The sequence below is a fragment of the Manacus candei genome, unplaced genomic scaffold (assembly GCF_025592945.1).
Source record: "Manacus candei isolate 608988 ecotype Guabito, Panama unplaced genomic scaffold, ASM2559294v1 h1tg000061l, whole genome shotgun sequence".
In the NCBI taxonomy this organism is placed as follows: Eukaryota; Metazoa; Chordata; class Aves; order Passeriformes; family Pipridae; genus Manacus; species Manacus candei.
The window spans coordinates 2,777,225-2,804,591 of record NW_026138109.1 but is presented as its reverse complement, the minus strand read 5'-3'; the positions used below and the strand labels follow the sequence as shown (position 1 = coordinate 2,804,591).

At 37.2% G+C, this 27,367-nt stretch overlaps 1 protein-coding gene across 1 annotated transcript in view; it reads right to left on the bottom strand.

Moving 5' to 3' along the window:
* Positions 1-27,367, bottom strand: part of HCN1 (hyperpolarization activated cyclic nucleotide gated potassium channel 1) — a 202,429-nt gene that overhangs the window by 150,458 nt on the left and 24,604 nt on the right. The window contains exon 2 of the mRNA XM_051804740.1: positions 26,629-27,052. Within this exon, the coding sequence (XP_051660700.1) occupies positions 26,629-27,052 (424 nt within the window). The remainder of the gene's footprint in view (positions 1-26,628; positions 27,053-27,367) is intronic.

Genomic DNA, 27,367 nt, shown 5'->3' with positions numbered 1-27,367 from the left:
TAGTGAACCAGGAAAATTAGTTTTGACTGCTTAATATTAATCTAGAGGAAAAACCGACTAATCTCTCTGTGTTAGGATTGTTAAGCAAGCAGACACGCTTACAGTGTAACGAGAGTGTTCTTCAAATAGCAGCAGGTCCCATTCTGTCTCATTGTGGATCTCCCTAACTCCAAATTTGCACTGTAGCATAACCAGGCCCAGTCAGGCATTAAGCGAGGAAGCTAGCATTTCTGGAATCATTTATAAATGAGGAAATTAGCATTTCTAGAATAAGCTACATTTAGCTGAGGAAGGAATAAAGAACCCATGAATTATTCCATGTGAAGAGAGAGCTTGTACTAAAATGCATCTGAGGTAACAACGCTGTAACAACACAATGGTAGGGATAAAAACTATTTTATAGTTTTATAGCTTCAAAATCAACATTCTTGCTACTTAGACACTGCAAATTCCAGAAGTATGTCTGGAAGAATAATTTTGGCTTGTCTCAGACAGAGGATAGCAGATGGACACCCCACGAGGTTCTCTGTACATCTTGCACAGTTTTCTTCCATGATATGTACAAGCATATTCCTCGTCTTTTTTTAATGATAAGTTTCAGCATTGTTTAGAAAATTACCTATAGCTACTTTCAAAAACATAAAAATGTGTTTCCTTTTTCAGAATAGAACAGTGTGCATTTCAGTCACGTATTTGTTGCTCAAGTGGTAAGTGCAAAATTAAAACCCAATGCTATATGTTCACATGTGATTTGAAACATTTCTTACTAAAAGCAAACTCAGGCATACACTACAGAAATTGAAAGCATTAAGCAAAGTTCCGAGATAAAATTTATGTATTTATGCATTCTAAATGGAGTCTATACTAATTGAATAGATACACAAAATAACAGCAGCTCAATTTTGTAAATTCTAATGTGTCATAGATTAGATATGTGTTAGACAGGGTAATCTAACAAAACTCTTGCCTACAGAGTGAAACCTACGTTTTGTTTTTCCTCTGACTTCTAAGAAAATCACAGTAGTTCCTGGCTTAAAAATAAGTGAACAGCTGCAGTCATAGTCCTTATGTTTCTTTTGCTGTTAGTCAAGAGAAACAGAAGTCTACATTTTTCTGACTTGCTAGTGTCAGAAATATCGGTGGAAAAAAACAAGTGACATAGAGTAAATTACTGGTGCTGCTCCTTCAAGGTTCTTTCCAGAACCTGACCTTGCTTTTCTTATTTCTTATTAAAAATGTGCATACAATTAGTACATACTTCCTCTATTTCCACTGAGAGGCTGTAAACCTTATCAGTGCCACTTCATTGACTGTACAAGTAAAATTATTAGGAAGCATGCATTTCAGCAGTGGGTACACTGGGATATATTTTCTGTTAATTGTTCTGTACTGCTTTATAATTATGCTTGGTTTACTTAGCCTTGTCTCTAATTAGTAATTTTTATTAAGCCTGATAATTCAGTCTAGCTTGCAATACCATATAAAAATAGAAATAAATATGTAAGGGGAAAAGTTTGGATGTACTGAAAAACTCCTTTGCAGTGAACTAACCAGGTGAATAGAGTATCCTCAATTTACCTCTCTAGCAGCTAACAATCCTGGGCAGATTCCTGTTACATCTGAAAAAATGTGACTTTATTGAACCTACCAGTGAAAGATGCCTTTGCCTTAATTAAGGTGCAAGAGAAACCATCTGCTGAAATCAACAACACAGATTTTATTTAACAATGAATATGCAGTAGAGAGATAGAAAAAAATAGAAAGAAAAGAGAGAAAGAAAGAGCACCTCAACATCAAATAAAGTATTTTAGGTAGGACTATCGGCCAATTAATGAAGAAATACAGAATGCCATGTGATGCAAGATTTCTTAAGAACTCGTCAATGGATTGTATAAGAAGTGAATATCTTTGTCCTACTTAGCCAAGACAAGGGCATAGATTGCAGTATCCATTATAATACAAAAACTGAAGCAAGTCTTTGTTGCCTGCACTAGCAATTTAAAAGCACTGCTTGTGAAATTAGCTTTTTTTCATCCTGCAGCCTTGTGATACTGTGTTTAAATCCATTATTAGACTAGAATATAATCTATTGGGTCTTAGATTTTGTTTAACTGTTTTAATTAGACAATAAAAAACCTAGATTTGATTATCTCCAATGTCCCTTAGCAAGCTAATGTAACTTTTTTAGTTACCTTATGAAAATACTAATGAGTGTGTTCAATTTATTCATATTGATTTCAGTTGCTACTCCACAAGATCAAAACACGTACATTTTATTCCATTTATTGGAAAACTGATGAATGATGAAGTTCTCAACTCAAGTAATGGATGTGACAAAATTTCACCTTATAATACTAATTAGGCATCTAACAAACTGCTTACTGTGGAGAAATCAGGACAACGTATTTTCCCCAAAGTTTTAACGTTGCTATCTTCATGAAGAGCTTCCATGTTATTAATTAGAAAATATCAATCTTTAGTTACTGTGGTCCAGGATTAGTGGTCCATTTTACAAAAATACTTCACAGACACAGTCAAAAAGGCCTACCCTCTCTGACTGACTCTTATCAGTTGTAAGCAAAAGATCATATGCTTCCACCCACAGCCTCATGGCAAAAGGTATCTGAAGAGTATCTCCTAACTTCCACTGCAATGGACATCACAGGGAAAGTGAATGAGGCAGTAGAGAGAACAAAAGAAAATGGGGGGGGGGGGGAAACCAGCATAAAATGCACAAAAACATTAAGAGTCTTATTCTTGCTATAATAATTAAACAAAAAAAATCTAAAACAGTAAAAGCATGAAAATTCAAAACCAATCTTGGATTGAGAGCAAAGAGAGAGAAAGAGATAAAATAAAATCTCAGGTTGAGGACACATTTCTCATTATGTCATTGGAAGTACAGACTGGAAGGACTCAGAGAGATCAGACTGTCTGCAGGTAGGATTACCTACCCCTAGAGCATTTACCTGATCTGGATAGACCCATGACAGCATCCTGTGGAATACCTGTGGTTATTTATGTACATGTTGTTTTTTTTTCCAGACCATTTGGTTCCCATACAACTCCACTTAAACAACAGTATGACCACCATGCAAATAAAGGATACTCATATGCAATTTAAAGGACAATCTAAAATAATACCCAGATGCTGATATCTAGTGTCAAGCAGAATACAGGAAAGTAGAAACTGACTGAATTTAAAGCATGGTGGATTAGTAAATACATCATTGTATTTACTGACTAAATACTTTATTTAGTTTTTCAACTTTACATCATTTTCAGTGTTACTTGCCATCAAGTCAAAACTAAAAACAGTGCAGAGAGCATGCTCCAGCATGCTCCAGAAATATCACACAGTCATGTGGCGGCAGGGATATTGTCACTTCAAATGAAATAAAATTAAATGTGGTTATGTAGATGATATAAAGCCTAAACTGCTGTATAAATTTAAGCTGCTGCCTATCTCCTTGAATGTGATAATGAAGCATCAAGATATGTAAGGTTTTGTGACAGCCCATACAGTTTAATTCTGACTTTCAACTTGAAACAGTTTCAGTATTTTTAAAAAATGGTATCTACTACTTCTCCTAATTCTCTGAACACCATTTGGATAGGTCTTCTCAAAGCAGCCTAATAAAAACCATCAAGAGTCAACGTCTCAAAGATTTAGAATCATAGATCATATAATACCATGAGTTGAAAGGGACCCACAAGGATCATCACGTCCAACTCCTGGCTCTCCACAGGACAACCCCAAAAATTGCACCACAATTTAAAAAGGGCCTATTAGTGGCACTAGTTTTAACATCCATGTAAGTAGATTTTATATAACTGTTTAGTAAATTGATTACTTCATGATAGCAGAGGTGGGCCCCTGTTCCAGACTGGAAGACCTGCACCTGTCCCACAGGACCTGCGCCTGAGTCACCACAGAACAGACCATACTGAACAGCAAAACCCTGCACTACTCTGGCCTCTATGTTTTATATTATTTACACAACAACATCTGGTTTAAAGTGAATGTGTGCACTTCGGGGTACAGCACTTAGGATGGTTTGGAATCTAGTTTTGAAACAAATTCCCTGGCACAACTGATGGAATAAATATTAGGTATCATAGATTTTCCTTAAATATCATTTTCATTGTAATTTTTATGCTTTCCATATTATTAGTTTTTTACTCTTGAAAAGGCAGAGAAGGTATGAAGATCTTAAGAAGAGAAAACTATTAAATAATGTATGCTGTAATTGAAAAGTAAAAGCTAGACAGCATCAAGAGTGTTCCAGGCAGTATAATGGCTTTATCTGTTCCTGAAAACGAGTCATTATATTTCAGCATGGTCACCAATCTTAGTCCTGCATAAAAATTTGTTATGGTCTTATGTAACTCAGTAGTAGATCTAATAAAAAAATAAAAATATTTTATATTGTGAAGCACATTTCTTTCAAAATGAAAGAACACCACTTTTTCCAATATCCTCTGGAGGAGGAGCAAGGAGGAAGTTAAGGAGTTGACAATGTTGAAATAGCCCATGTCTCAATTAAATCTAAAATTGTAACAACTGTATATATAGTAATGTAAATGAAAAAAAAAGGTGACATCAAATGGTTCAATTTTGTCAAGCTAAAATAGTCTAGCTCAATTAAAGAATATTATTCTTTATTCTTCCTGCTTCTGAACTTGACATTATCATATTTTTTCTTCATTGAAGCAAAGAAAGATGTCAAAATTACAAAATCCTTCATAAAACAAACCTGCTGAACAAGAGATTGTCACATAATTGTAGCTACCGTCTCTTAAAGTCACCTCCTGAACACATAGAATTGTGGTCCTACATTCACTGAGGTTTCTATGTCATCGTCCTTTAAGTGATAAAAAACCAAACCAAATCAAAACAAAAAACTTTTTTATTCAGAGTGTACTGAAATAATAATAATAACAAATCTGCACAGGGAAATCAATCAATATTCAATAAATTTGTAAATAAATTGTTCCTATATTGTCATTCCCCATGGTTAGATAGCACTCTAGATCTACATGAACATATATGCACAATGTACATATGTGTCTTACCTGTGGATACCCAAACTAACAAATTTATCTTTATACTCATAAATGGCAAAAATGAGCTTTTAGCTAAAACAAATAACATTAACAAAATAACATTGTCTCCTATAGGGGATGGGGAGTGGGAGGTAATCAAACATTTCATAAAACACATACCAAAAATCCTGACCACTTTATATAGAGTTCACTAATCATAGAATCATAGAATCAAACTGGTTGGAAGGGACCTCTGAGATGATCAAGTCCAACCCTTGATCCACTACCGCTGTGGTTACTAGACCATGGCACTAAGTGCCACATCCAGTCTCATCTTAAGAACCTCCAGGGACAGAGAATCCACCACTTCCCTGGGCAGCCCATTCCAATGCCTGATTACTCTCTCTGTAAAGAAATTCTTTCTAATATCCCACCTAAACCTCCCCTGGCACAACTTGAGACCACGCCCTCTTGTCTTGCTGATAGTCACCTGGGAAAAGACACTAATCCTCACCTGGTTACAACCTCCTTTCAGGGAGTTGTAGAGAGTGATGAGGTCTCCCCTGAGCCTCCTCTTCTCCAGGCTGAACAGCCCCAGCTCCCTCAGCCTCTCCTCACAGGACTTGTGCTGGAGTCTCTTCACCAGCCTTGTTGCTCTTCTCTAGACCTGCTCCAGCACCTCAATATCCTTTCTGAGGGGCCCAGAACTGGACACAGCACTCCAGGGGTGGCCTCACCAGTGCTGAGTACAGGGCAAGAATCACTTCCCTGGTCCTGCTGGCCACACTGTTCCTGATCCAGGCCAGGATGCCATTGGCCTTCTTGGCCACCTGGGCACACTGCTGGCTCATGTTCAACTTCTTGTCAATCCAAACTCCCAGGTCCCTCTCTGTCTAGCTGCTCTCCAGCCACTCTGTGCCCAGCCTGTAGCGCTGCATTGGGTTGTTGTGGCCAAAGGGCAGGACACGGCATTTGGCCTTGTTGAACCTCATCCTGTCAGAATCAGCCCCTTGTCCAGGTCCCTCTGTAGAGTCCTCCTGCCTTCCAGCTGATCAACACTCCCCCGCCCAGTTTGGTGTCATCTGCAAACTTACTGATGATGGACTCAATCCCCTAATCTAAATCATCAATAAAGATATTAAACAGAACTGGGCCCAACACTGATCCCTGGGGGACACCACTAGTGACCAGCTGCCAACTGGATGCAGCACCGTTCACCACCACTCTCTGGGCCCGGCCCTCCAGCCAGTTCCTAACCCAGCACAGAGTGCCCCTGTCCAAGCCATGGGCTGCCAGCTTTTCCAGGAGTATGCTGTGGGAGACAGTGTCAAAAGCTTTGCTGAAGTCCAGACAGACCACATCCACAGCCTTCCCCTCATCCACCTGGTGGGTCACCTGATCAGGTTGGTCAGAAGGACCTGCCCCTCCTAAGTCCATGCTGGCTGGGTCTGATCCCTTGTCCATCCTGTAGGTGCTGTGTGATTGCACTTAGGATGATCTGCTCCATAACCTTGCCAGGCACTGAGGTCAGGCTGATGGGCCTGCAGTTTCCCGAGTCCTCCTTCCGGTCCTTTTTATGGATTGGCGTGACATTCACCAACTTCCAGTCATCTGGGACCTCCCCAGTGAGCCAGGACTGTTGGTAGATGGTGGAGAGCGTCTTGGTGAGCTCTTCCACCAGCTCCCTCATCACCCTTGGGTGGATCCCGTCTGGTCCCAAAGACTTGTGGGGATCCAAGCAGCTCAGTAGGTCACTAACTGTTTCCTTTCGGATTACAGGGGAGCTGTTCAGATTCTTATCTCTTTCTACAATCTCCAGAAGTCAGCTGTCCTCAGGAGAATTTGTCTTACTGCTCAAAATGGAGAAAAAGGTGTTAAATACCTCAGCCTTTTCCTCATCTTTGATAACTATATTCCCATCCATGTCCAGTAAAGAATGGAGGTTTTCCTTGCCCCTCCTTTTGCTATCGATGTATCTGTAGAAGGATTTTTTGTTATCCTTCACAGAGGTGGCGAGATTCAGTTCAAGTTATGCCTTCATCTCTCTAATTTTCTTTCTACATGACCTAACTATATTCTTAAATTCTTCCTGAGTAGTCAGCCCCTTTTTCCATAATCGGTAGGCTCTCTTCTTTACCCTAATTTCCTTCAAAATCTCCCTGTTCAGCCAGACCAGTTGTCTTCCCCACCGGCTCACCTCTCAGCACACTGGGACAGCCTGCTCCTGTGCTTTCAAAACTTGCTCCTTGAAGTACGTCCATCCCTCCTGGACCCCTTCATTTTCAAGGGTTGTTTCCCAGGGTACACTTTGAACCAGTCTTCTGAATAGGCTGAAATCTGCCCTCCAGAAGTCCAGTGTGGAGGTTTTATTGAGGGCCCTCCTTGAATCCCTGAGTATTGAAAACTCTATTACATCATGATCACTGTGTCCCAGACGTCCACCGACCACCATATCTCCCACCAGCCCCTCTCTGTTTGTGAACAGGAGGTCTAGTGGGGCTCCATCCCTGGTAGGCTCATTTACCAGCTGGAGCAGGAAATTATCCTCTATACACTCTAGGAATCTCCTAGACTGCCTCTTCTCTGCTGTGTGGAGTTCCCAGCAGACATCCGGCTGGTTAAACTCACCCACGAGAACAAGGGCTGGCGATTTTGAGACATCTGCCAACTGCTTGTAGAATAATTCATCACCCTCATCATCCTGGTTGGGTGGTCTATAACAGACTCCCACCAGGATATCAGCCTTGTTGGCCTTCCCCTTGATTCTGATCCACAGGCACTCAACCTTATTGTTACTGACTTCAACTTCTAGAGTCAAGATACTCTCTAACATATAGAGCCACCCCTCCACCTCTCCTACCCTGCCTGTCCCTTCTGAAGAGCTCATAGCCACCCATGGCAGCACTCCAGTCACACGAGTCATCCCACCACGTTTCTGTGATGGTGACTACATCATAGCTTTCCTGCTGCACGATGGCTTCCAGCTCCTCTTGTTTGTTACCCATGCTGTGTGCATTGGTGTACATGGACTTCAGCTGGGCTGCTGATTTGACTCTTAACTTGGGCTCTCCACCCTTGGGCTCCTTTCTGGAGAGCCCAGTTTCTATCCCTTCCCCTTTCAAACCTAGTTTAAAGCCCCCCTTATCAGCCCTGCCAACTTATGGGCTAGAGTCCTTTTGCCCTTGCTAGATAGATGAATCCCATCTGGTTTGAAGAGACTAGATATGATGGAATTTGCCCCATGGTCAAAAACCCTAAAGTTCCGCCGGTAGCACCAATCTCTTAGCCACTTATTGATAAGATGGGTTTTCCTACTCTATCAGAGAGAAACAGAATTATTACAGTGTATTGGCACTGATCATTTTCTCAGCAATGAGCATCTGTTCTATTGCACTGTTAGTACAACCTTATCATGAGCTGCCAGCACTGACACTTTAAAAACAATTATGTCACCGGTGGTTATAAACGCCTTAGAGTAATGTGACAACTGTCAAGGCAAGGAAGGCAAATAGAGAAAAGTTAATTTTCAACAGATATAAGATACCAAAAAAAAAAAGGTGCAGAAATATTAATAAACATATTAGCTTCAATTTGTACTGAAATTTTGGAAAAATAATGAAGACATAACATCTATGTATTCTATTTGTAGGAACGAGCAGGAAGAGTTGTCCTCACCCAAAAAGCCTCTACAGCTTCAAATAAAACACCAACATTTCTATATGCACTGTTAACAAGTGCAACACATTTCTGCTACATAATAAAAAATAAATACAGAGACATTTCTCCTGTGCAGCATGCAGGCCAGACCACTGAGCTAAGATATAGATGAATTATTTCCTTCTAGTTGCCTAGTGAACAAAGCAAAACTGCTTCAATAGATCAAAAAGAGAGTAGATAGTAATCTGATAACTGGGACCACTCACTAGGGGATATAGGAGTGTAGCCAGGCAGGGACTTTATCTGATTCTCCTGTGCTCTAGAAGACATGTCATTTACTGAACATCATTCTTTGGGCATCTCTCTCTCTCTCTCTCCCTTTCCGTGTGTTTTTATGAAAAATATTCAGATATGAGGTTTGTCCTCACTAAAGAGCTGTCATTGGTAGCATCACTCTTTTTTTTTTAATTATTATTATTATTTTTGGCAATATGAATTGGCATTTGCTGTGAAAGCTCACAATTTGCAGAAAATGCCAGCTCTAATTATCCTAGAGCCTTAACTTATCACTGCCAAAATGAAGGCAAGATTGGCATGCCACTTCAGTGTTTTACAACACAAGGTCGGACATTGTCGGACTGTTACTGGAATTATCTATGGTACATAAAAATAGCAGAACAAGAAAAGAAAATCTCTACTAATGGGTAAGGAATATTTAATCATCTAACAGTGGATTTTTCCCTTCACTGATTACAGCAATGTCCCTACTTGACTTCTCCCAAAGAAAATAAAAACATGGACACATTAACATCCAAGCCTCGACAATTTAGATAAATGGAACATAAAATTCATAACAGACAAAAAATATTACTAATTTTAAATATGTTTTTCCCAGAAATTGAAGGTGGCTTTATAAATACTCAGAGTTGCCTTTTTCATTATTTTTATATCAATAATGGAATTGAAAAGAAAATTCTGATTATGAAGCATCTGCAAGGAAATCCTGGATTATGAAGCATCTGCAAGGAAATCCTGGAGTTCCACTACCCCAGTGGAAGGTGTTACAGCAGACAGACTCTCTGGGAGTTTCCCAGTGTCCCCTCCCTACCTATGTACTAATTTGTGGGATTCTCTCATAATTTTATCTTGAATATAGAGACTGAATTAATTTAATACCTTATGAAGAAAAAAAAATAACTCAGACCCAACAAAACTTTGTTTTCGAAACTCTAAAAATGCTCTTTTTGAAATAATGTATGGCAAGTGATATGTCATTTCAGAAATATAGATTATGAAAAGTACAGGAAGCCTATGTTCTGTTTAGAATTCAATAAATTCAAGCCTTCATATTGTGTCCAACATATTCTGTGTTTCAGCCTGAAACCTAAAAGTCTGCAAGATGCTCCAAACGAAGACTGTAGGAAGCAACAATGCTCCACAGCAGAACTGAATGTTTCACAACATCAATAAAACTTGAATTTCTTTAAGAGGTCTTTAATTAATAATAAGAAACCTCATCTATGAATAAGAGAATTCATGTTACATACTACCTCTGGAAGAAAAAATTAAATCAAAGAAATCAGTTTAAGTAGCTTAAGAAACAAGACTTAGGAAAGAATATTGAATTGGACAGCATTAGATAATGCCAACAGAAACATTTAATAAAAAGGAATAGATGATCTGTGAGGCATACAGCAGCTCCCTAGCAGCTGCACTCAAAGGCAACAGAGTACAAATCTGTTTGCCTAAGAACTGCAGCAGTCTGAAATCCATAGTAGATGGGGGGTACATTTAACACTGGGCTTGATGTGGGCACAAGGGAGTAAGACTAGCAGAGCATCAAAAAGGGCTTGTCTCTAACAGCTTATTCAAGTTCTTAAAAAGCTGCACCCTTACAGGTACAGAGGTTGCTGTAACCTCATTGATCCTACAGAAATAAACAGGATAAAAGGATAAAGATGTGTGAATACTGATGGATCAAGGATTTGTGATAGCTAATCTGCACTACAAAGAAAAAAAGAACATTTTAGCAATCCTTTTTGGTGACTGCTGAGTCTTGCAGCCCCTTATCAATGGCACACTTAAAGAGGCATAGAACAAAGAGAATTTGTTACGCTTGTTGAAGAATGGTTCTAAAGCATCAGAGAAATCACCGACAACAATCAAATGTAAGCACTGGTATCTATTAAATATCATTCTGATTTGATGTCAACTATGTCAAGGTTATAAGCCAACCTATATTACCCTGAGAATGCCAAACTCCGACTGGTTCCCAATTTAAAAAGTGCTGACTGTCTAGGAATTGGCTGAGACAGAACAATATAACCTGGTACCTTACAACGCATTTTTATATGCCTAGGACACCATAGTAAATAAGCAAATGTGAAGGAAGGGGAATCTTCAGCTGCCTACTGATTTTAGGAATCTCAGATTTAGAAGTCCACTATAAATTAACTCATACTTTACTCCTTCGAGGAATTAAGAAAAGATATGGCAAATCAAGAACTCTGAATAGATGTCACTCTGGGGGAAAAAATGCCTTAGAATTTGTTGATGGTTCATGGAACAGCCAATAACACCCCAGGTCACAGGAGAAGGGCATAATCACAATGCTACATTTGAAACTGGATTTCAGTTGACAAATTGTAAGCTGTGAAAGAAACATTCACTTACAACAGATAGAATAGCAGCCTTTACTGATGCTGGTGCACTTAGCCTGATGAAAAAAAGCTAGAGTACAATATCTTTACATGCCAGCAAAGACAGTACTATGAATTACAAAGGTGTTACTTATCACAGAAACACATTTTGAAGACTGGTATAAAATAAAAGATATAACATGTCAGGCACTTCTCTGAAGGTATGCAGATTTTTTTACTTTAGTCTTTTTAATGTTATGCTCTATTTTTCTGAGCCATTTTGGCTCATTGCTTCTTCTTATACTGATTAGATATAAGGGCAGTAGATCTGTGTCAATGCTAGACCCCCTTTTCTTATTTTTTCAATTACCAATACTTTATCGCATCACACTTTCAACCAGGTAGTAGATTAAGTCACAAATCTCTTACAGGGACATGCCTCTTTCATGTATTATAATAAAACTTCACATTGACCACTTAAGGATAAAAGGCATATTAAAATGCCCTTTTTTTCATTTGAAGAATTTTTTTTTCTAAACTAGTCATAGTAGGTAGAAGACTAAAAGTCTAGTAATGAGCCAAATCATTTGATGCTTTTGAAACATTTCTATCCACTCAAGGGCTACTATAACTGAATACCCAGTAGTGTTCATCAACTGACACTAGTGAGCTGAACTCTTTTCCCCCTACTCAAGAAATTAATGAGAAACCTTTCAAAGAGCATAACACAAAATACATAACTCTGGGTTTTGTGTACAAGTACTTGATCTGCTACAGAAAACATTGGGAAGAGGTTGAATCCTGCTTAATCATTCTTTCCCTGCTACTTTAGAAATATTCTGAGAATATCATCTAAGGTAACTGAATGCTAGCAGTATCCCTGCAAATCTCTGGCTCAGTCATGGAACAGACTATGCCTGCTACATGCTGTACATTTAAACTGAACAGCAACTTTAAGGTAAAACTTAAAAAAGGTCATATTTGTTTTTCTATTCCACCTTTAAAAAGAGCTTTTCAGCAGAGTTATCTATTTTTCCTCTTGCAAATGAATGAAATGGGTCACCAAGGCAAGTCTTGAGGATACTCCAGAGTTTCCATTGGTAACACTGAAAATTCTCAAATTTTCACTGATACTGCCTCATGGAAATGGTCTGAGATAAACTCAGAGAGCAGATCACTGAATTCAAAATATTAAAAGGTAAAACTAAGGGAGTTCTACCTTTTCATTCTCTCCAGGTCGTACACTTTATTTCTCCAGCAAACAAGCAAATTCTCCATGCTATCACTGGCCAGGAGCTTGAGAGTAGCTCTAATAGCCAAGCCTAAGAAAGTCCTGATTTTGAAGCGCTTGCTCTCCAGTGATTAATGGGTGTCTGGGCTCCCTGCCCAGTCTGTGGAGAGAGATGGACACTTCAGATGGTGCTGCTAAGAGACATAAAGGGGAATGCAGACCTGCTGACAGCTAGTCGATGGGAAATGTCAGGACTGCCCTTTCCCTTTGTCATGAAACAGTCATTCCACAAAGCCCACATACACCCACACTGCCTCTCTATTAGGACGAGTGCTCCCACCATGAGGGCAGACCCACCTGCTCCATTAGGCACTCAGTCTGGCACAAAAAATCACATCAGGTCAGGTAGGGCAGTATGCCAGTGCCAATTTTGTCCTATGCCAACCCTGACTGAAGCCCTTCAGACCAAGGAAGGAAGGGATTATCTTCTTCAAGACAGCAGTGGATGACATAGTGGACTTCCTTGAGTCTGTTTCCTTTACTAAAATAAGGCACTGCTATTATAGGGGGAATTTCATAACAAGGAATAAACTTGCTGAGTGGAATGACTTCACATTCTCTGTAGCTTTCATCTGGGATGGCTTGCAAAAATACTTATTTAAGTATTAAACAAATATGTCAAGTTTAGAAAATCAGTTTTCTCTCTTTTGTTTCCAACTGTAAGAAAAGAAACTGAAGCATAAGTCTTGGTATGCTTATTTGTTCTAGACTAAATAAAAACTGTCACTAAAATATCTAGTGTTTTGCATCTTCAGCCACAGACTTGAGGGATACAGAGCTATTAATCCACTAGCAGGCTCTGACTGTCCAGAGCCACTGCCTGTGAGGACAGAGAACAGGCTCTATGTGTTCCCAAGACACTTACCTGACATAAAGGAAGAGGTGTGGGACTGAAAAGATATTGGAGGACAAATGTCTTGGGGCATATTTTTCAGAGTGAAAAAACAGCTGGAGGTCTCTCAAGTACCGCTGTAGCTCAATTTAAAGATAAATTACAGCTCAATAATCTTTATCCATGTAAAATAGCAAGAAAGTGAAAACGCTGAAAAATATTTAACAGATTTGTACCTCTGTATTCCAAAATCACATCTGCAAGCATAAATCATTCAGTGAAAAGAACAATGTCAGGCCCCAAAATATATCACTTGCAGAATCTCCCTACTCTGCTAGCCTGCTGGAATACCACTCAAGTAAAATGTTAAATACATGCAAAAGGAGAGGGAGAATGGTGCAAATACTGCATTCCCAAATATAGTGATCACAACAGCCTAGTTCAGCTGCCACCTAATGCTGCCTGACAGGGTCTCTATGTATCTGACCCTATTGAAGTCCCCTAGGTGACTAGAAACCTGCTTCTACACCTGTCCCGAACTGCCCTAAGCAATCCAGAAACAAAAGAGTAATGAACATTCAAGAATTAGAACAATGCAGTTGACCACGCTTCATGAGCAGCAAGAATATTCCTTTGTAACTTATTGATTATTCAATTATTACATGATAATAATATTACTGGAAACATGGAGATACCTGTCAAAACTGGAGTCCCAAAACATAAGCACAGATTAAAAGATGGTGGCTGTTAAGGGAAACAGAAGGGAAAAAAAACCCCAAACCTACGGCTAGTTGAAGGTTACTAGCCTTCAGAAAATATCAATCATTGTTACTTTAGTGTCCTAAACAGCCCAAACAGCCATTATATAATAAATATCATTTCTGTAAAAATCTGCCATTTTTTCATCACAAAAAAATAAAAATATAGTCAAACAAAAATATTTACACATAAATTTAATAAAAACACTATTTAGCAGAATAACTAGAAGTTACACTGAATATACTTTTGCTCCTAGAAATTCAGAGAGATATTTTCTTCTGAGGTGCAACCAGTCTTGTTTCTTTTTCATCACACTGATTCTGCTGAGTATTTGCAATGACAAGAACACAGTCAGAAGAGAAACAGATGGAATTTTCAGCTTCTAGCCACAAACTGGATGTCAGAGTAGTGGAAGCAATTCAAAAGATTTGTGATACCACCAGTGATATTCTAATATCACTTGCAGAATTTTCACATAGCTTAAACTAAAAGATGGTAGTCACAGAAAAAATATGGCAGATGAGTTTTTTTGATACTGGTTTTCTAGACATCAGTAGCTAACAAAAAAGACCAGTTATAAAGAAAAAGGTAATTTATGGGTATGAGATTGTTTGCCATCTCTTGCCAGACTTTTCTTTTCTTTTCCTGTCCTCTCTTCTTCTCTAGGCATAGCATGCATAATGGTTAATATAGTATTACATTTTTTGAATATATTTAACACTGGAATATGGACCTAAAAATACGCTACTGCTCTGAAAAACATTACTGTCAAAAGAATGAAAAAGATAAATTAAGGGAAAAGGAAACTCCTCAAAAATGTATAAGAACCCTGAAATTCAAGCTTTAAGTATCTCGATCTATACTTCCTTCGTGATTCAGCAAAAAGTTAGAGTTTTTTTAATTGGTGGGGAATTATTTCGCACTACTCAAATGAAAATCCACCACTGCGCTAAATTTTCTAATTCTAAATGAGCTGATAATCGCTACTTCTAAAGAGCATTATGATATCCATCATATCAGAAAAAAAAAAAGAAAACAAAAAACCCCAAACATTTAGAGAAAATGGAAAGAAAACCATGGCACCACGGTCACGACTCATAAGTGACTATAAGATTCAAAACTGTTTAAATGAGGAGAGAAAAAAAGTTCCATACTCAGATAATTCACAAAGAACTAAAAACTTCATAATTTATATGCTTCTTTTTGCATTTCAGTGCTGAATTCACAAACCAAACATTGAACTGACTATGTTTCTTTCATTGTCTGTTTGAAACTATGATAAAGAAAATGATTCACTACATGAGGCTGAGAATTCAAACAAAAATTTTATCTCTATAACAAATAATGCCATAGTGTACTGCCAAGATTTTCAATTATTAGCTCCAGCTACGTTGCTCAACACAGACACATGTAGTTTTAAAATTACAATGTAGTGAAAGAGTTCCTGTCTTCAGCTGCTTTTCAGAACATGTTCACTTTACACAAAGTATCCACAGACATATAAAAAGGTTTCACAAAGGCAAAATCTAAAATTGTCACAATTCCTTTCTCATCCTAAAGAGCACTAGCAATTAGCTTAGGACAGACAGCTTGGGAATTGTATCACAAGAACAGCACCCAGCATAGCTGCTGTCAAATGGCACCACTTCTAAACACTCTGTTGAGGTTAAGAAAAAAAACAACTATTAAAAAAGGTACTTCAACCTCAAATATAAAATTACTTAACTGTTAAACGAAAGTTGACAGGAACTAGTGATTTAATCAATTATGTTAGCAAACAGAGAAACAGTATCTGTAAAAATCTTGATGTTGATCAATCTTATTTTCACTAGGTTCCATGGGGGTAACAATGCAAAGGTAAAATGAAAAGAAAGCAGGCATGTAAAGTTCTATTGGAATTGATTTGGTAATTATCTTTAAAATTAGATATATCTTCCTGCATTTACTTCAATGAAAAAGGTTACAGTGTTGATATTAGTTCTATTCATACACACTTTTGACATTTCATTTCTAATGCCTTTCAGTTACTTTGCCAATTAAGAATGCCTCAAAAAATACTGATATTTCTTTTAAACTATTTTTAGAAGATCAATAAACATACATATACTTGTGATATGCAAACATTAACAGGAACATAAAAAGAAATCCAAGTTGAGCTAAGCTGTGTAGTAAGTTACCAAAATTGACACAAGAAAAAGGAAAAAGAGAAAGCCACATTTATGGGTAGAGGTTGGTTTTGCCTTAGGCAAAATAAATAAATGATAGGAAAAAGAATGTTTATATGACTGACACTGAAGGAAAAACAGTGTTTTGCTTAATTCACCAGAAAGTCTCTGCAAGAAAAATGTAAGTTACTTGTCTGAGTTCAGTATTTTTAAAACCTCTTAGTGATTAAAACAATAGAGCAGTTCTAGAAGTTACCCCTTGCCTTTGAAATTTTTCCATTTTTTTTCCATTTCCTTGTTAAAACATATCTGACATTACATTTCCCCAGATGGAAAACAATTCTCATGTGGGATGCCCAGCTATTTTTGAGACAGATGAAGACATAATTTATGTCTTTGGCTGAGGGAAAAATCGATCATTCTGATGACAACTACTACATGGTTTTCAATAATGTGCTTTGGAAATCCCATGGGAAGGTACTCTTGAAAAGAGATTCATTTTAAATTATGCACAGCAATATTTGTTCTCCAGGTTCAAGTTTTGGTCAGAAATCTTGTATGCCACCATCTTAAGAGTATGAAGAAGCATCAGCTCAACAGTGAAACTTACAGTTTTCAGTTGAGACAAAAGATTGTCTGTTTATCATGAGTCATTGAATAATGCCAGTCATTTTAATTAATCTGGACAGATAAAAATTGTACATAGGACCGTTTTCTTTGGTTTCTAGTGAGAGGTGCAGTGAAGGTTAAGAACCTTCACACTTGAAAACGTAGTCACATCAATATGTATATGCACATTTGTCTGAGCTACAATTGTTCTCTCATGTTTTGTTTTTATGTTGTTGATTTTTTTTTTTCTTTTTGTTTGTTTGTGTGGTTTGGTTGGTTTTTTGCTTGGTGTTTGGGGGGTTTTTTTGATAGTCACATCTTTCATCTCTTATACAGGCAGTTCAGTCGAACAAGGCTTATGGTCCAATATTATAGCAGTTATATCATAATTAGCCTTCAGGCATTTTCATTTTATTTACAGATGGTTTCTCCCATGCATATACAGGGCTCTACTCACAGGTTCTCACCTAGGAGCACCCACCTGGATTCAAAGTAGGATCTCCAATACTGCCTATCCTTGTGTCACACAAACTGAAATGACACCAAATACACTACTTGGCAGTAGTTTCTGCCAGGTCAGTAACAAGTTGCAACATTTACTGGAAAGAAAGGCAGTGCAACTACAAGACACCACCATACTCGGGTAAGCAGATGTGTAGTCAAGCTCATTGCTATCGGTTCTGAAAGCATAGAGGACGGGGAAAAAAAAGACAAGTTTTAAAAAGATAATAAGAAACAAAGAAAATACTGTGAGCCTAGACATACAGAAAGGCTAAGGCAATGCACTTGCCTAGGTTAAGAAAGGTGAAAATGGTGAGAAATAGAGCATCATCCCAGTGCAGTTATCATGAAGAGAGATTAGCAGTTCGACTACAGCCTTCATTCTTGCTTGGAAGCAAGGAGCTCTGAAAATCTGTGAATTACGTTGTACCCCTGTTCTTTCCAGGTCACAACTATATTTAAATAATATGTTACATATGTGAGATAATATCACCGTTATTTGGCATAAACTCCATGAGATTCAGGTTAGAAATAAGTCATTAAATATAACATGCAACTGTTAAAGCCATTTTTACATTGCCATCTCAGTTCCTCAACTCCCTCTAAATAGGTTTATACAGTTGCATCTTACTTCCTAAAGTGGTTAATTCAGACCATTTCATCCTTATAAAGCAGACCCGTCTCCCTAATCAACTATTAAAACACTATTCCATTGTCCTCAGTGGGAGCCATAAAAGAAACCTACTTAGACAAGCAGTGTCCCAGGTATTTTACTGTGTTAGAAGGTTGTCAAACTAGATCAAAATCAGAACATGATCCTCAGCCTATGGATATGCGGTGAACTCTGTGTCATTTCAGTCCTGATCTTATCCAATAAAATGTCCAGATGAGCTAAGGCACATGACACACTGGGAAAATAAATAAATAAAGGTAAAAGTGCACATATGGTCTACCCAGCACAGCCCAGCGAAAGTTCTCCTTTTCTACCTCTCAGATCTTTCTGAGATAACTGAGAAAATGCTCTCCCACAAAATCCCACAAAATTTCACAGGCACAGTGCTCTCCACAGAAGAGAACTGAGAGAATACAGTGGTTTGGGGATTTTTTATTTAAAAAGATCTTCGCTGCAACTGAAAATTTTCTCCTCAAAACTAGAACATGGAATATTATCAACTTGAGATCTAGTGAATTATCTTTCCACCGTTTAATAAATGATTACTTAATTTAAAAACTGAAATGCCCCTCTTAGACAAATGGTAGCAAAACATTAAAATTGCACCTTCTATGTATGCACTTTTCTAATTTATTTTTCCTGTATAATTTGTTCCTCAGCTTTCAATTAGTAATGATGCACTGGAAGGACATCTTGTTGCTTTCTTTAATAGACATATCAATACATACCGTATTTATAATTATTACAGTGGATTATAAGTTTCCCCATTTCAACAGATAACTGGGCATCTTTTGCCAGGTAGACTAGTAGCTCAGCTTCGAATTTGTGTTTTAAAAATTTACTTTAAAAATAGGTCTTTTTAAGACAGAATAAAATGACCATAACATATTCTTAACAATTTCTGGCCTATCAGCTACATAAAGAGAATAACAAAACCAATGAAAATCTGTGTGCAAATCTAAAGTGTTTATTCAACTGATTTCTTTACTTGCAAAGATCTGTAGGTATTATGAAAACAAAGAAAGCAAGAATTTTACAAGGCATGAGTGACAAGATGAGAATATCTTTTAGTTCAGTTACTATTGTTGAGTAATTTAGAAGTTAAACTGTCATTCTGTACCGGTCAGTATTAATACAATAGTGTACTATTTATTAATTAATCTACTTGAATAGATTGTGTTTACCCTGCAAAGAACAAACGTGTTATTGTCATTCTTACAAAATTTGTAAATTTTTTAAATTTGTAAAAATACATTGGAAAAGAACTGAGAAACCCCATTCACGTGTTCCCCTTCAGTCTTGTCACTGCAGGGACCAAAGGGAGCTTGCACCGCATGCACTCACAGTGTGAAGGACTCTGCATTATCGCAGTGCCCGAATGGTGAACCATGATGCAGACCCCGGGCTGCAGAAACAGCTCTTTGGCCGTCATCACCTTCTCTGACGGCTCTTCAGCTCCCAGGAGGGAGCAGGATGACGCAATGAGCAGCCAGCAGCTCTGCCTTGCAAGAGGACTGAATATTCCTGACCTTCCCCCTTGCCTGACAAGGTATGTCCCCATCAGGCCATTACCCTGCGAAAGCCAAGTGGGCTTTCTGCTTGTGTTAAAAGCTTAGGATGAAAGAACAAGGCTTTGTTTTGCAAATGTGTAGCCAGGAGTAAAGTGTGCAAGCTCTAGCAAGTGCAAAACAGAGCGATATTGCCAAAACAGCTTAAAAACAGTGAACATATTGGACTTAAAAAAAATTATTCTAAAAAATTTGTGTTACGATTCAGCATCAAAGACAAGTTGACACAGTTCTGATCATTTTCAAAACTGACTGAGTGGCATTTTCTAGAAATGTTACTGTAAGGGTGAACCCACCTTCCTGGGTCTACAGCCAAATCTCCCATGAATAGGTCCATTTACCATAGAAGCCAGGCGAGCACTTATATAAAGAAGAAAACATCATCCAGCTTTTGAGTTCAGGAAAAGTTGTCTCAGGCTATGTTCTACATTTCCATGGTTTATCTCCCAGGGAAAGCACCATCACCACACCATTACACTTCTGGGGTAGGCACACAAGAAAGGCAGCTCAGTTTGCACAGTCTTAAAAAGGGGGTAAAAAGACAAAGTAAGAATCCTTACACTCATAACACTTCCTATTTACTGTCCAGGGCAATGGATTATTCTTTCTGTGAAAGTGATTATGCCTAGACCATAAAGTAGGAAATTAAGAAGCAGAATACTCAATGTCTTGCTTGCATTTCAGTAACTGCCTTCTATACAAATGTGCTGTTCTTTTTCAACAGTTAGTATTCTATTATTATTCTATTATTCTAATAATGCCTTTTAACCGTCTCTATCAGTTATGTGTATTTTCCTACTGTTGTACAGAATTTAAAAGAGTGAAAAATATAAGCTTGCGTTTTTGTCAGTAATGTTTCATGGATGTTTCATTTACCTGCAATGATACATACTTTTCTTAAAAAAAATTTTCTTTTAAATATATTAAAAAGTACCGCACAAGTGAATATCATTTACCCATCTAATGTTAAAACATGCATTATTTCATACAAACAAAAACGTTTACCTGAAATAAAATCCATTAAAATTTCCCATTTGGAACACTATCAATTTTGTAAAGATTGTATGAGGTTTTTGTCTACCAAAACACAAACAATAGACTTTTAAGTTACACGACAGAAAATAAAACAGCACTGTGGCTCACATATCTGTATGAGACTGGTTTTTGCTCTTATGATAATGCTTCTATTCACATGTGCACTTATATTGTGTAACACTTTATTTTAGAATTTAGGTATCTTACCTTCTTATTTAGAATAAGAATAATATTTATAAGGTAACTTCAGTTCTACCCATATACACAAATTATATTTAGCAAACTGGAACTACATTATCAAGACAGAACATCAAGAGATAATATCAACAGCCTCAACATTCTAAAAGAAATTGCCTTTACATTTTCTAATTTAACAGGAAAAAGAAAAGGATAGTAGTTCAGGTTCTGGCTCTATAGAGTCACAGTCTACAGGTGAAATACCTCACTGTCATAGAGACAGACTATCCACTAGCCAAAATCCCAATCGAGTTAGGGAGGAATACCAGCACTGCAATCCTACCGAGGAACAAACTGACAGCCAGCACAACTCCCAGGCACAAAGGGAACACATTCCCTGTGTGAAACTGCACTGAGCAGCCTTCTGCTCTCACAAAGCTAGAAGGCTCCTCTACAGCTATGCTGAGCAAGGAGCACTCCTAGATTTTTTAATTCAAACTGCAAGCAAACAGTGCAGGGTTTTGTTTTTCACCCTGTAGATTACACGAGAGGTGGAGCTGGTCAGCACATGTCAAGCACACATGAGCACATCTAGTCAGTATGATGGTAGGGAAGGCTGTAGAACAGAGAGGAACCCCCAGGCAAACCCCGCCCGCATTTGAGATACAGCCCAGCAATAAATGGAAGTCAGCTGTGTAATACATACACATGCAAGTATATGCACACTAAACAACGATATGAACAATTCCCTGCTGCTTGCATATTTACCTAGTCCTGATAGGGAACACTTCTTGGGGGGAGGGAAAAGGTGTCAAACAACTTGGGCTTTTGATATTTCTCCTCAATGCACACAATGTGACCCCAACCACAGTCTTTATGTGGGAGGACACAAATTCACTAATTTATACATGAGGCATTTTTCAAGCATGACTTCCCAACAGAAATAGGTATTTTCTCCTACTTCCATCTTCTAAATGATAAGAAGGCAGATGACATCAATACAGAGGCTTTGTTGCAGAACTCACAGACTTTGTGCCAGTAAAAAAGGTGGACTTTCCTACATCTTCTTTCCCCTAGAGTTACTTAACAACTATCCTTCCCTCATCCCTTATGAGACAGACAACTCATATTTGGTTAATGTATCTCTAAAAGGCCATAAAAAAGTGTCCTACTTTAAGCTAATTTAATTCAAAATTGCCACTCAACTTCTACTGGTGTGCTTATTTGCAGTACTTGACTAATTGACACAACTTTATAGGGCTTAGAAAATATATTTTAAACTATCTCCCTGAAGAAGAGGAATTAAAATTAAATGAAAAGAAAGCAAAAATATGATGTCAATTCCCATTTCCACAAGACTACTCATTTAAGAAGTTAAACTGTGTAACACCATCATTGACAAGAAAACCCCATGTCTTGTAGACCCAGCCCTGTTAAAATAAAATAAAATGAAATTAATCCAATCAGTAAAGGTGGTGTTTTCATCTAACACCCCGAAGTACCCACCTAACTCATCCTCTCTCCCTTCCCACACAATTCCCCAGTCAGTAATCAAGAGGAGAGATAAAAAACCTTGAATTCTTAAGGTTGTAAGGGAAAGTGTTTGGTTTTCTTATAGGGAACAAAAGCCATCTGTAGACCTACCACAGAAACACCAGAATACTGAAGTAGAAGTTTTCTTCTGTTGTCTGGATAACACAAGTGTCCTTTTACAGTAATTTTATTTAGGAAACAATAATGATTCAACATCATAGAGATACCTAATACATGTACTGGCAAAAAACAGAACAAGGAGAGGACACCTAGTGGTAGTCTGTGATGCTCAGGGTCGGTAGCATGGAAGCAACATATGAAATTTTTAATGCAGGACCTAATTTTGCAAAGCTCTTACACACTTAATTTTTAAGCACTTTAGTAAGACTCAGCATTCCTGCAAGCTTGTATTTATGAGCTTTTGCGAATCAGCATCACTCCGATTATCAGAAATAAAATACCAAAACCAAAATATGTCAGTGTGATATGCTCAGAAACATGTTTAATTAAGCACCAGTGCTTTAGCAACAGCTAGAGTGAATGTCGACACTTATGTAGGTTTATGAGACTCAAAAAGGTTTGGCAAATTGAAAACCAGATTTCAAAACAAGTTAAACCAAATAAGGACATGGCTGCAATTTACAACTTTTTTGCATATTTTACTATATGATTTTTTGCAAAACATAACCTTTATTGCCCATGTTGCAATAAGCATTAATTCACTTTAAAAATTGTTCTAATTCTACATAATCAAATATCTGAGAACAAGAAAGACTTAGAGCACATTTTTAGAAGAACCAATTCTATTTACTCATACATTTACTAAGTCTTGTCCTGTGATCAGAATATCTGTAAGCAGAACTACTGAAGTCAGAGTTTTAAGCAGCTTTTGGAAAATATTTTTATTTCAAATAATCAGTAAATTAATATCATTGACAAATGTAAAGTAAAGTGGCATATCATTTGACATGTAATGATGTATTTATTTGTAATTGTTTATATATTTTATTTTTAATTGTTCATTGATCTATGAGCATATTTAGCTAAGAATAACTTACTAGTTGCATGTAAACCTATGTTAAACATTCAAGCAGTTTAGTCAGTCTCATAAAACTTAAAGTAAATAACAATTAGGTCCTGTACCTCCTGTTCAGTATTTTTAGGAACCTAAGTTAAAAAAAAAATCAAAAGCAAACCCCCGTCACAAATTACTGCAAAAGTATAATTTCTGTAATCATCAATTTAAATATTTTTCTTCTTGCATGTTATTACATATAATTTAGCTTAAGTAAGTATGTGATCTATATGTCAACACCTAAGTTCAAAGGACTGGAATATTAGACATTGTAGCTCAAAAGCAGTTTTAGGAAAGTGTGCATTTGCAAATTCAGTAAATTATTTCCTGGTAAGATATCTCCTGTCCCTTTCTTAAAGTCTTGCTTCCTATTTCCACTGAGCCATTCATTTGGATAAGCAATTAACATCAGACTGATATGAATATATCAATCAGATTTCATATATATTGCACCACAGGCTACAGCTGTTCCATCATAACACTTAATGCAGAGAAAGCTTCTGCAATGCATACATTATTTTCCTCAATATTACTCTATATGGCTGTTAGCAGCTTGATCTTGATTTAATTGATTTAAAAGATGTGGAAATAAATAAAGGAACAATGTTTCACCAGTGTCATACAAAAATCTTTTAAATTTTTAACTACTGATCCTAAAGTTCAGAATATTGACCTTGAAGCTGAAGTCTTACTGATACCTAAAGGAAAAGCTCAAACAATGTCAACGTCCCTTTTCTCTTTGAGGATATAGAAATACCTCAGTGGGATAGCTGCCTTATGGTACAACTTGATTTGTTCATCGATCAGTTTTCCATGAAGTATCCTCTTGGCATGTTATGAAGAATGAGTTTGCTGACTGTCCTCTGAATATTTTAGACATAATGTTCACTATTTTTGATCCAAATACATATATTTCAGATTTATCTGCACCACATTTAAAACCAATATGTCAGCTCCTAAGCGAAAACTATTAAATCCTTTTAAAACTATTGCATCCTTTTAACCACATGCAAACAGGCTCCAGTTCTGTGTCATAAAAATTAGTTAACAGTTGCTCCTTGTTGTCCATGTCCAAACACGCACATATAGAGAACATGAATATCAGAAGCAAAGTCTCACTGACTACCCCTATAGGATCATCCATCCATTGTTTCCCAGTTCCGCAAAGGTCATCCTTACCCTGCTTTTTTGTTTGTTTGTTTGAAAATATTATTATAACACACATTTTCTCCAAAGCCATATATGACAATCCATGACCTCCTTCATTTCTGATCTCTGTAAAATGCTAAACAAAAATAGAAACAGACCAAAAAAAGCCCTTTTTTTTTTTGCACACATTTCATTTATCAGAGCCTGATTCAGACTACATATTTATATCTGTTCCTGCATATGAGAATCTTTTGCAAAAGCACCCAACAACCTTCTCGCTGCTCTACTGCATGCTCAAAAAAACCCCAACCAAACAAAACAACCTTCCTGAGGACATATTTCACAAATTTTACTCATGGAATCAAAGGTGAAGTTGCAACCAAGCAGCATTAGCTAAAGATTAAATGGACCAAACACCAACTATTGCTGGTTTGGACCACATCCACTGGTCACTTCTAGTCCCACTTAGTGGCCTATTCAACTATTTTTATTTAGAATACCTGATTTCTCTTTGACAATATACAGAAGGGAGGAAAAAAGGAATTCATTTCTCTGCCTAGCAGGCATTTATAGTGGCAAGCTCATAATTTGAGCTGCCAGAAAATAATGTCATTGAATGCATTTCAGAAGGTTGTCTCTTTGTAAAGCACAGAGGAGACAAAAGCACAGCTTTATGGTAGAACTGCAAAATATGCTTAATCATTTGCCTTAGTTAAACAGCACAAAACTATAGTGCTCTATTTCTGTGCAAAAAAACTATTACACTGCTTTACAGAGAGGCAAAAAGAAGTAGAATTTACAAAATAAAAAATAATTATCTATTTCAAAGGTTATTTTAAGAAACAACTATAAATTTATTTATATAGACTTTTGATACTTAGGATCATCCAGCATCATATCACTTTAAAACATAATCTGACTTTATTTGTGAGATGGAGCTGCATTTAGGTTTCTGTTAAGCCAGAAAGTGCATACAATACTGGAGATTAGCAGCAGAAAAAGCACCAGAAATGGTACCAAATCTTCCCTCAATATTAATTTAATTAAATAAATCTCGATCAAATTGATTTATGGAAATCAATTTTAATTGATTCCATGATAATGCTCTACAAAATAATTCTCATTATGTTTACTTCAAGAAAGGTTTAGAAAACAGCAGTGTTTTTTCCTATGGTTTTAACACTTCTGTTTAAAACATTGTGATATTTAGAATTACAGAAATGAGGACAGGCAAGTAACAAAATGACTGAATCGTGGTGGTATGTGCCAAAGCGTTAGATACTTCCTAGCCATGAGTATGCCAAATTAGGGAATGCCATAATTTCCTGGAAAAGGCAGCATGCCAAACTGGCAGGCAGCATAACATCATATCTGGAAACAGTGGAGTTGGCAGTTCAGAAGGCAATGACTCAAAATTTGGACTACCCATTTTTCATAAAGAAGGCCAGTATTTGATATATTCAGACTACATACAGCCTTCAAACAAGGAGAATTCTAGGAAATCTACTCAATAGTAAATTATTTCAATTTCTCCTATAATAGAAAAATATGAACACGTATTTTAAATTCTCTTGACTACAAGAGTATTAACTTAGTAAGTTTAAGTGCTAGTCACGAAAATCCAATGAAGATTTAGGTGTTTGTTGAAATTCCCAGTATTCTTACTAGGAGTTCATCCATGCTAATTGTGTTGACAGTCCCAAACATATTTTGGCCACTGTGATTAGCAGGGAGATGATGGTTAATCTAAGCCATTTTTTTCAAAAAAGGCCTTTTCACTAGCACCTGTTTGTAATTACACCAACTGGTGAGTAAAAACTCTATTACGTTCTTGTTCTTGTGTACCTCTTCAGAGAGATCTGACTAGTGTTCTGTAGAAATAAGTTCTTAGTGAATGATGTTAGAACCATAAATCTTACCTCTTCCCACTGGTGTATGTATCTAATCAGTCTTGAAAGGCGCAATAAACGCAACAGGCTGAGGATTTTTGTAAATCTCACAATACGAAGTGCTCTTGCTGTCTTGTAAACCTCTGAATCCATTCCTTTTTCTACAATGAGAAAGATATAATCCACTGGTATTGATGAGATGAAGTCAACCACAAACCAGCTTTTTAAGTAATTCATCTTAATGATTTTAGGGTCCAGTATGATTTCAGAGCTGTCTTCATTTACAGTCCCAGTTCTAAAATTCATGATCAAGTCCAATAGAAAAACAGTGTCTGATGCCACATTGAAAATAATCCATGGTGTTGTTGTTTGTTCCGTGAAGAATGTGATTCCAACAGGTATAATGACAAGGTTTCCAACCATCATTATGAGCATGATTAAGTCCCAGTAAAACCTAAAAAAAGGGAAGAAACAGAATGGTTGATGTAATGTGGTAAAACACATCTATAAAAATGGTCTCTATCGTGCCATCAACTTCACCTCCAGATTTTGTTAATGCTAAGAAAGTTCTCATTGTTTTAACCTGTTCAATATGTCAGTAAAGACAGTCAGTAAAGACAAAGTAACATATTTCATTAGGTGCCTTCCTTCTTAAGAATATGCATCTGGAATAAAGAGAGTACTATGGCTTATGACTCCATGGCATATCACACACTGAGAGGTGTGTATGTGTGACACTCAGCAGACTTATGCATACTCCTGTCAAAAC